Genomic DNA, 11,353 nt, shown 5'->3' on the forward strand with positions numbered 1-11,353 from the left:
ACACACACACACACACACACACACACACACACACACACACACACACACACACACACACACACACACACACACACACACACAACTTGGTGAAGTGATTGTATTTTTGGGGGCCCAAAACACACACACACACACACACACACACACACACACACACACACACAAACAATCCTGGTGAAGTGATTGTATTTTTGGGGGCTCAAAACACACACACACACACACACACACAATCCCTGGTGAAGTGATTGTATTTTTGGGGGCTCAAAACACACACACACACACACACACACACACACACACACACACACACACACAAACAATCCTGGTGAAGGATTGTATTTTTGGGGGGCTCAAAAACACACACACACACACACACACTCCCTGGCCAATGTATTTTTTTATAGCGAGGGGCTGTGGGCAAAAAGTCACAAGACAGACAGACACAGACAGACAGACAGACAGACAGACAGACAGACAGACAGACAGAGACAGACAGACAGACAATCCTGGTGAAGTGATTGTATTTTTTGGGGGTCAAAAACAGACAGAGACACACACACACTCCTGGCCAATGTTTTTTTATGGCGGAAAACGGGGGACCTCAGGAGGCGTGAAGAATTTCGGCTGTCACCAAAAACACTCAAACTTTTACAGATGCACAATCGAGAGCATCCTGTTGGGCTGTATCACCGCCTGGTACGGCAGCTGCTCCGCCCCATAACCGTAAGGCTCTCCAGAGTGTAGTGAGGTCTGCACAACGCATCACCGGGTGACAACTACCTGCCCTCCAGGACACGTACACCATCCGAATGTCACAGGAAGGCCAAAAGATCATCAAGGACAACAACCACCCGAGCCACTGCCTGTTCACCCCGCTTATCATCCAGAAGGTGAGGTCAGAACAGGTGCATCAAAGCGGGGGACCGAGACTGCGCTTAAAAACAGCTTCTATCTCATGGCCATCAGACTGTTCAACAGCCATCACTAACAATTAATGGCTGTTGCCAACATACCCCTGACTCAACTCTAGCCACTTTAATAATGGAAAAATTGATGTAATCAATTTATCTCTAACCACTTTATATAATACTTACATACCCTACATTACTCATCTCATATGTATATACCGTACTCTATACCATCTACTGCATCTTGCCTATGCCGTTCAGCCATCACTCATTCATATATATTTATGTACATATTCATATTCATTCCTTTACACTTGTGTGTATAAGGTAGTTGTGAAATTGTTAGGTTATATTACTTGTTAGATATTACTGCATGGTCGGAACTAGAAGCACAAGCATTTCGCTACACTCGCATTAACATCTGCTAACCATGTGTGTGACAAAAACATTTGATTTTGTTAGACACTGCTACCTGAATTACAGCTAGAGGCTGGAGCTGAACTGATTGTTGTAGCTACTAGCAGTTGCATTTAGTCAAATTTCCCTCATGGTTTTAATCAAATCAACACCTTTCTCGAATATACAAACGGAAGGAAGTGGTCATAATGAATCTCTGTGATTCAAGTGTTGACAACTTTGTGGAATTTGTTGGTCATTTCAATAAGTGCCTAATATTAAAAAACGTTTAGCAAGATAACTAGCGAAACCGATCGCGGCGCCATCTGGTGACCATTTAGGCAATGGAGTTCTCAGCTGAGGTGGCAAATTTCATTCAGGAAAAGATAGAGGGATAATTTTTTTTAAACACTTAACATGCATTGTCCCATCAAAACCTAATAGAGGCGACAATTATCAAGTGTGCCAGTGGACTTGTATGGTCTCAGATAACTACATTTATGAGCAATTTTCTCTTACTTCTCAGCTGAATTTTTTTTTTAATTGGAAGGGGTTGGGCAAAGGGTGAAATTGGGGTTGAGAATTACCCTTTTAATTGCATCAGCAATCAGCGTGGATAGAGCAGCTTGCTGTGGAGCTGGCAAGCTACAGTGGACAACCAAGCATAGGGTGCGAGACACGACTGATATTTTGCAAGTGGGAAGAGAGCGGGACAGGAAGAGGGTTGGCTTGAAGCGCTGGTCATCTTATGACATGCATTATCTGGAATTAGGCCAACCGGTTCAAATCTACGGAGGAGCGGCTTCTATGGAGTAACTTTTAATGTCCTTGAACTTCCCAGAGCTAGCTAACAAGCTTGTAGCAGAGTTAATAAATCCAATGCGAAACATGATAACTACAGTATCCATAACTAGCATTGAAAATGGAATCCATTCTTCTCTAATGAAAAATGTCAGGCTACAGTAGTCTAAGCTTCAGAGGGGGGAAGAGCACATTACCTACCAGCACACACAGGCAAATACTTTCAGCTGGTAGACTAGTTTGAGAGAGTGAGGGCAAAATTCTGTTGGACAAGAAAATTGCCCGGAACAAAGTTATCAACCGACTCCCATGCTTTTAAAATAACTGCTCTGTTCACTTTCGTTCCAGTTTCTCTAAAAAATGTATTCCAACCCCTGATATCGACACCACGAAGCGACTGTTCTCTATGCATGGCATTTGGGGAAGCGCATGTGACATATCCGGCCGTTGTAGGAAAGATGCATCGTTAAAACACTCGTAAGTTCCATCGATATTGGGAAACCAGGGACTGGGCTGTGGATTTAAATCACTAGATTGAATGAATCAGAAACAGGGGATGTTGCATAGCACCATTTAAATTAGGTCTGCCAAAAACAAAACATTTATACCATCAAATGGAAAATAAGTGTTCCTAGGACCCATCAAACACATGATACAGTGGTGTTATAGCCACTTACGCCAACTTGAGGTATTGCACTTTATTCTTAAGACCCAAAGATTGAAGACTGACAAGGTAGTGTTTTTCAAACCCAACATTTATTTTTATTTGTCATAACTCGGCAACTTTATGCAGTCTTGGCAGCCTTGGAACGCCTCTTCACCACCACCACACGCTTCGGCTCAACAGGATGGCGCTGGCACGACGCAGAGCAGCCTGGGAAAACATAAGACATCACTCAAATGACTCTTCTTTCAACTTTAAGATGTTATTGTTGGATCCATCTTTTACTTGCTAGAAGTCAGACCATAAACCCATTATACAACCTTCAGCCCTATCGGTTTATTCATGTCCACTGCCAGGGCCGGTTTCCTGTACACTAATAACCTGACTACACAGCTCGCGTTGCGTGCGTTGCAAAATAAATTTAGAAATCTGTATTATTCAATTATTGCACTCATACTGCTCGCGTGTGCCAACTAGGGTCTGCGTTGCCAAGGGCTAAAATAGAAGTCAGCTCTATTTGTGACGCAGATCACGCTGCAAGTCCTGCCTCTCCCATCTCCTCATTGGTTTACAGAAGCAGGTACCCACGTGCCGCCATCTCATTGGTTATAACCAGGTGGGTGACTGAAAGACGAACGAGGTCGGTGGCGGTAATGCACCTAATTTATGAAAGTTGCCAATCGCAATATAAAGTCCAGAGAAGAAAAGGCCTGGGAGGAGAAGTGACTAGAAACGATTCGCTTGACCGTTGTGTGTGTGCATTAATTGTCGGAGTACAGGACCTTGTGCATTTCAGGTAAAATAACAACTCAATGTTTATATCCCAGGACAAATTAGCTAGCAACAGCAAGCTAAATAGGACAAATTAGCTAGCAAGTGCAAGCTAGCTAAACTGCCATAAATGCTTTTCGACCTGTCCCCAAATTTATGTAATTGGTTCAGAGTTTGTTTTGATATTTTAACCTGTTGGGGATAGGGGGGCAGTATTTGCACGGGCTGGATAAAAAAACGTACCCGATTTAATCTGGTTACTACTCCTACCCAGTAACTAGAATATGCATATAATTATTGGCTTTGGATAGAAAACACCCTAAAGTTTCTAAAACTGTTTGAATGGTGTCTGTGAGTATAACAGAACTCCTATGGCAGGCCAAAACCTGAGAAGATTTCAAGCAGGAAGTGGCCTGTCTGAGAAGTAGCGTTTCATCTTGGCTCTTTTTATTGAAGACTCAGGATCTGTGCAATAACGTGACACTTCCCACGTCGTCCATAGGGTCTCAGAGCCCGGGAAAACGTTGAACGATATCGAGGCAGGCTCTGGCTGAAACACTTTATCGCTTTGGCAAGTGGCCACTCAGTACTATGGGCTTAGGCACGTGCCCGCTCGACCGAATGGTTTCTTTTCCTTTGTCTGTTTATCTAAACGCAGATTCCCGGTCGGAATATTATCGCTTTTTATGAGAAAATGGCATAAAAATTGATTTTAAACAGCGGTTGACATGCTTCGAAAAACGGTAATGAATATTTAGAATTCTTTTGTCACGAATTGCGCCATGCTCGTCACCCTTATTTAGCCTTTAGGATAGTGTCTAGAATGCACGAACAAAACGCCGCTGCTAAACCTGCTGGGTGTCTAAATAGCAAGCCCTGTGATGCCGGGCTATCTACTGAGAATATTGCAAAATGTGCTTTCACCGAAAAGCTATTTTAAAATCGGACATATCGAGTGCATAGAGGAGTTCTGCATCTATAATTCTTAAAATAATTGTTATGCTTTTTGTGAACGTTTATCGTGAGTAATTTAGTAAATTCACCGGCAGTGTTCGGTGGGAATGCTAGTCACATGCTAATGTAAAAAGCTGGTTTTTGATATAAATATGAACTTGATTGAACAAAACATGCATGTATTGTGTAACATAATGTCCTAGGGTTGTCATCTGATGAAGATCAAAGGTTAGTGCTACATTTAGCTGTGGTTTGGGTTTATGTGACATTATATGCTAGCTTGAAAAATGGGTGTCTGATTATTTCTGGCTGGGTACTCTGCTGACATAATCTAATGTTTTGCTTTCGTTGTAAAGCCTTTTTGAAATCGGACAGTGTGGTTAGATTAACGAGAGTCTTATCTTTAAAATGCTGTAAAATAGTCATATTTTAGAAAAATTGAAGTAATAGCATATCTAAGGATTTGAATAACGCGCCACAGGATTCAACTGGCTGTTGAGTAGCAAGCGTCCCACCTAGCCCAGAGAGGTTAACCTGCGTGTCATGATGGCGTTTAGTGTGGGGGGACAAAAATACATTTATGCACGATGTCGCACACGCGCAGCCAGTTTGGGTTCCGTGTAAGCCGGAGCTGGACTAAAAAAGCACTTTCAATGGAGAACTTCCATTAGACATACTTTAGTCCAGGACAAGGCTCAGGCCTCAATTGAATCAGATTGAGCGTTAACCCACGTTGGCAGACATCGTGGGTTAACGATGTATAGCGGATATTTTGGCGGTGTCTGTGGTGAGCAGCTGCTCGTGTCACAAACCACTACCTTATTATGCCTAACGTGTTAGAAGTTCAAAACAAAGAAAGAAAGTGTATTCTAATGCATGTTTATTTGGATGGGAGTATAATCAGTGTAATCAAGGTGTAGACGATTGAACATCACGCATTTGAGTGTTTGAATGGGATGCACGGGATGTCAGATAAAGTTGGGTGTGGTTTCATGGAAAATACAATGGCAGTGTCCGCAATAAGGAAATGCAAGGAGCCGCTTGTGGATTTGACCACTAACACAGTTCCACTTCCTACACTGCCAAAACAACCCGCTATGCAGATGTCGGCTAGCACGTATTTGATAGAATCTAGCCCTTTATCCATGTCAGGGAAAATTGGCCCATCATCATCTAAGATGCAAACTTGTGTGGGACTACAGAAGTGTTCAATCCTGGTCCTGAATCCAACAGGGTTTACAGGCTTTTGTGAAAAGCCCGGTTGGTCCCTAGCAAATATTGAAGACCAGTAGAAAAACAAGTGGTTTAGCAGAGTGCTCACCATGCGCAGGTCCTTCCTGTAGTTGTTCTTGCGGATGATGTGCCTCAGGCTGCTCAGAGTGGCACGCGAGTTCTTGTTGATGGTGATCTTCTCATATGAAGTGGCGGGCTTGCGCTGGCCTGAGGAGTAATAATACAAGTCCAAACCCCTCAATTCACATTCTCAGAGTACGCTTTGACCTAAATCAATGACATGTCAGCCATGATCAGGTTCACAGGTACAACAACTACCAATATCTTTACAGCAACACGACGCAGCAAGACAACTAAGGTGATTCACAGAGGTGGATTATCATGACAAGTATTGAAAATCACCATAAACAGGTATGTGGTGGAACTGTACTTGCATTTCCTGGTTGGTATTATGGAGAACCATGTTTACCTGCACGCTTCTTCAGCACGACAACAACACCCTTTCCATCAGCTGCAGGCTGAACACCAACAGTCTTCCTGTGCACCAGCCCGTTGAAACGGAAGGAGTTCTTGGACTTCAGGTTGTTGGGCTCCTGTTAAACAAATGCAAATTACATTTGACTAACAAATCCCATTGAACTTGTTTCTTAAATCCTCAATCGCAGCATTGACAAATCCTGCAGCACGACCCTGCATGGTCAATCCATATGTACACTGAACCAAAATATTAACGCATCATGACCTGAAATAACACAAATGTTCCGCACAAAAAGACTTATCAAATGTTGTGCACAAATTTGTTTACATCCCTGTTAGTGAGCATTTCTCTTGTGCCAAGATAATCCATCCACCTGACAGGTGTTGCATATCAAGAAGCTGATTAAACAGCATGATTATTACACAAGTGCACCGTGTGCTGGGAACAATAAGGACACTAAAATGTGCTATTTTGTCAACACCACAGATGTCTCTAGTTGAGGGAGCATGCAATTGGCATGCTGACTACAGGAATGTCCACCAGAGCTGTTGCCAGAATTGTATGTTCATTTCTCCTTTTGTTCAGTGTACATTCATCTCTTTGTTATGTGAATAAAGAATTAACAGACCATAGACGAATTCTCAACATTTCAACAAACTCAAAGAACATTGACTGTATGCATGACCAAGTTCATGATCCACCAGGTATGTGGGGTACATTTACTAGGACCACTGATTCTTGGCCGTCTCTGTTAGTTGTACTCACGGTGCTGTAAGTCTGTCCATTCCTCTTGATGAGGAAGCTGGAGCAGTTCCTAATGACCATCCACTGCAGATGAGAAGACATGTTGACGAACCTGGGGCAGACAATAAGCGTTAAAGGGATAGCAGATACCCAGTCATTGCGCCATGGCTAGTTAAAATTGGCGCGCGAAAATACCGCACTTCCTCCATACTGGACAGACATTCAAATTGTACCCACGAGTTTATCGGACTCTAGTGAAGTAGATAAACGGCCTCATTGCCAAAATACCTTTAATACAAGTTAGTCAAGTAACATGGGAATCAAAGGCACATTTTGCAAAAGTTAATTATTCGTTTGGCTAACGTTAACTAAAAGCCAGGCTATAAAACAGAGCAACTTGGCAGGATCGTTTTGTCACGTTCCTATAGTTGGCAAAAATGTACCCAACTAGTAATTGGCCACCTCTAATTAAATTAGCTAAATAACTAGGATAGGAAGTTAGGTACCTAAATTGCATGAATATGGTCCAGTTGAAGAAGACTGAAGATGGCGTGTTAAGCCCTTCAACTGTTTTCGATTCAAGGGATTTACAATATGCAAAAAATATATAGTTGACAAACATTAGCTACACCAGATTACAAATGCGGGCGCACGTTGAAGCCCCGTGCTCTTGTATAGGACAAGCAACCACGCCAGCTAACTTTACCTCGTAGTATGGCAGACTGACTTAGTGCCGGCCTAGCAGCAGGCTGACCGATTTGAAGTAGTTAGATTAGAAATGTATATAAAAAGTATCGCTACAATCAATATCACACCTATGTAATAAAAACGTACGTTTTTAAACAATTACCAATCTAAACATAGCAGACAGGTCAAATTGTTCCACTTTTTTTAATACGACTACAAGAATACCAAACAACCACGTTACCTGTCAGCGGAAAAAGAGGATAGAAAAGGGCGGAAGCCGCATTACATTGAGTATTTGATAGATCCATGCACGTTGAAATCATTTTTTTTCTGAGAGAAAATCAGAAGATGAATCAGAAGTCAGACAAACGGCAATATTTTCTAAAAATGCGTTTATAAAATCATTTTTGTTTGAATAAAATCTAATATTTAATTTTACAATGTACTATTTATTTAAATGTATGTCGGAGGGACACTTTGACAGAACGGTGTAGTTTGTCTCTTACGTCATCACTGTGCGCCTCTGTTTATCGGTCATGTCTACATGGGTCGAGCTTTCATTAAAAGTAGTTGTTTTTGCATTTTAGTTAAGCCTTTTCTAAGCCTAATTATCCCAATCTGCTACGAAAAGTAAATTCTGATAAAAGCAGGATTGCTTCTAGCCATAACCCTGTTTTCTAACCAGAGTCGTTGCTATCAGGTATCTCTTTATGTAGTGCTGTCTCACTTGTGATGTGTGTTTTGACCTATATCGTTTCTAGTCACTTCACGTTGAGACTGGTGTTTTTAAGAAGCTTCCCCTTGAGCGGACAGCTTGATGAAACCCAGTTAATATTCAGGTCCCCAAGAAAGTAGACCGCTCTGTTTACGTCACATACACTATCAAGCATTTCACACATATTATTTAGATACTGACTGTTACCACTTGGTGGCCTATAGCAACACCACAAAAGAAAAAGCTTTAGATGTGCCAAGGGAACCTGCAACCACAACACTTTAATAACACTTGACATATGAGCTTCTCTAAGCATTACAGGGATATGGCTCTGAATATATACAGCAACACCCCATAAACATTCCTGTTTCTTCTATAAATGTTATATCTTTGTATTGCTACTGGTGTATTATCAAATTAATTATCTTAGTGAGTCTCAGAAATGGCTAATATAAGAATGTTATCTGATGTTAGCAAGTTACTGATTTCCTGAACCTTGTTTCTAAGGCTACATATACTAATATGGGCTATTTTCAGCCCCTTTCCTGGGTAGCTTATCAGAGATAGACATAATATTGAAAAGAGCAGACAAAGCAAAATTAAAAAGATATACATTCAGCAGTCCATTAATCAATTGGTGTGTGTGTGTGTGCTGCAGGGTTGATGCTACAAACCCATAGGCTTGACTCTCTCATCCCTTCCAGGCTTCTGGGACAGAGGGTGGACAATGAGCCTGTCATAAGCAATGTCCCCAAGCACTCTGGCAGCTTTCATGGCTGGGATCAGTTCTTTCCTCTTCTGGCGCACAGCTTGGAAACCACAGGGGAGAGACTAAAGTATGGAACGCTGTTTGGGTCTTTGTGTGTCAAAAAAGATACACAACAAATAACACTATTTGACATGCCAAATAACACAATTCTATTATAGAATTTGCAAGCGCCACCACTATGATCAGTAGTACTGTCAAAGTTGTACAAAAAAAAGTCTGCAAACAAGTACACACACCGGCATCGATGTGTTTACAATTTTGCGATGGTAATAAGGCATTATTTGTTCGACAGAATGGGAAAAAATCTGTGTGGGAAACATCCGAATGGGAAAACATCTGCCAAGGAAACAGCTACTATTGCTGGGGTCCAGCAAAATTAAGGCAGTTTATACAATTTTAAAAAGATTACAATACATTAACAGATTACACAAGACAATGTGTGCCCTCAGGCCCTACTCCACCACATATCTACAGTTCTAAATCCATGTTTGTGTGTATGTATGTGTCTATGTTTGTGTTGCTTCAGAGTCCCCGCTATTCCTGAAGGTGTTTATTTTATCCGTTTTTTAAATCAAATTTTACTGATGCATCAGTTACTTGATGTGGAATAGAGTTCCATGTAGTCACGGCTCTATGTAGTACTGTGCGCTTCCCATAGTCTGTTCTGGACTTGGGGACTGTGTAGAGACCTCTTGTTTACATTTTTTTTTTTTACATTTTAGTCATTTAGCAGACGCTCTTATCCAGAGCGACTTACAGTAGTGAATGCATACATTTCATGCATATTTTTTTTTAAATTGTACTGGCCCCCCGTGGGAATCGAACCCACAACCCTGGTGTTGCACACACCATGCTCTACCAACTGAGCCACAGGGAAGACCTCTTGTGACATGTCTTATGGTGTTTGCATAGGTGTCCGAGCTGTGTGCCAGCAGTTTAGACAGACAGCTCTGTGTATTCAACATGTCAATACTTGTCTTAAATGCAAGTAGTGATGAAGTCAATCTCTCCTCCACTTTGAGCCAGGGAGAGAGTAATATTAGCTCTCTGTGTACATTCAAAGGCCAGCCGTGCTGTCCTGTTCTGAGCCAATTGCAATTTTCCTAAGTTCCTTTTGGCGGTACCTGACCCCACGACTGAACAGTAGACCAGGTGCGACAAAACTAGAGCCTGTAGGATCTGCCTTGTTAATAGTGTTGTTAAGAAGGTAGAGCAGCGCCTTATTATAGACAGACTTCTCCCCATCTTAGCTACTGTTGTATCAATATGACTGATGATTGGCTGAGGGAAATTGGTGATAAAAAGATTGTTTGTTAGACTTCAGTGCGTCTTTTAACATTATCGATCATAGTCTGCTGCTGAAAAACATGTGTTATGGCTTTACACCTGTTTTTTTACCTTTATTTAACTAGGCAAGTCAGTTAAGAACAAATTCTTATGTACAATGAAGGCCTACCCCGGACGACGCTGGGCCAATTGTACGCCGCCCGATGGGACTCCCGATCACAGCCGGTTGTGATACAGCCTGGGATCGAACCAGGGTCTGTAGTGACACCTGCCTTAGACCGCTGCGCCACTCAGGTTGTATCAATATGTTTTGACCATTACAGTTTTCAATCCAGGGTTACTCCAAGCAGTTTAGTCACCTCAACTTGCTCAAATGCCACATTATATATTACATGATTTAGTTGAGGTTTAGAGAATGATTTGTCCCAAATACAATGCTCTTAGTTTTTGAAATATTTAGGGCAAATTTATTCCTTGCCACCCACCCTGAAACTAACTGCAGCTCTTTGTTAAGCATTGCAGTCATTTCAGTTGCTGTAGTAGCTGACGTGTATAGTGTTGAGTCATCCGTATACATACCGCCAGTGTAGACACACTGGCTTTACTCAAAGCCAGTGGCATGTCCTGATTCTACCTGGATTGTGTTGGAGAGGCTTCCATTAAAGAACCCACTCTGTGCTCTGTTAGACAGGTAACTCTTTATCCACAATACAGCAGGGGATGTAAGTCCATAACACATACATTTTATGTATTGAAGACATAGTATTGAAGACATCTGCAAAGAGGCTCAAAGCTAAATCAGGCTCAGGGACGGGTTTCAGTGACTTGAGGGGGAGAAAGAACCAGTGGAGGCAGCAACAGGTAGTTAGATGGGGGCCTGGTGGGATTGGGCCAGGCACGGCCAGGGTGTCCTCAGTCGTCGTCATAGAGCCTCAGGCCATCCAGAAGG

The 11,353-nt window shown here is 42.1% G+C and overlaps 1 protein-coding gene across 1 annotated transcript; it reads right to left on the minus strand.

The window, feature by feature from the left end:
- Positions 1–2,839: 2,839 nt before the first annotated feature.
- LOC123740024 (60S ribosomal protein L28) lies at positions 2,840–7,927 on the minus strand. Its single transcript, XM_045713957.1, has 5 exons — positions 7,875–7,927; positions 6,968–7,058; positions 6,194–6,317; positions 5,813–5,931; positions 2,840–2,976 (listed from the first exon to the last, which is right to left on the minus strand). The coding sequence occupies exons 2-5, from the start codon at positions 7,046–7,048 to the stop codon at positions 2,920–2,922; spliced, it is 381 nt and encodes a 126-aa protein (XP_045569913.1). The 5' UTR covers positions 7,049–7,058; positions 7,875–7,927; the 3' UTR covers positions 2,840–2,919.
- Positions 7,928–11,353: the final 3,426 nt, after the last annotated feature.

The sequence above is a fragment of the Salmo salar genome, unplaced genomic scaffold (genome assembly GCF_905237065.1).
Source record: "Salmo salar unplaced genomic scaffold, Ssal_v3.1, whole genome shotgun sequence".
In the NCBI taxonomy this organism is placed as follows: domain Eukaryota; kingdom Metazoa; phylum Chordata; class Actinopteri; order Salmoniformes; family Salmonidae; genus Salmo; species Salmo salar.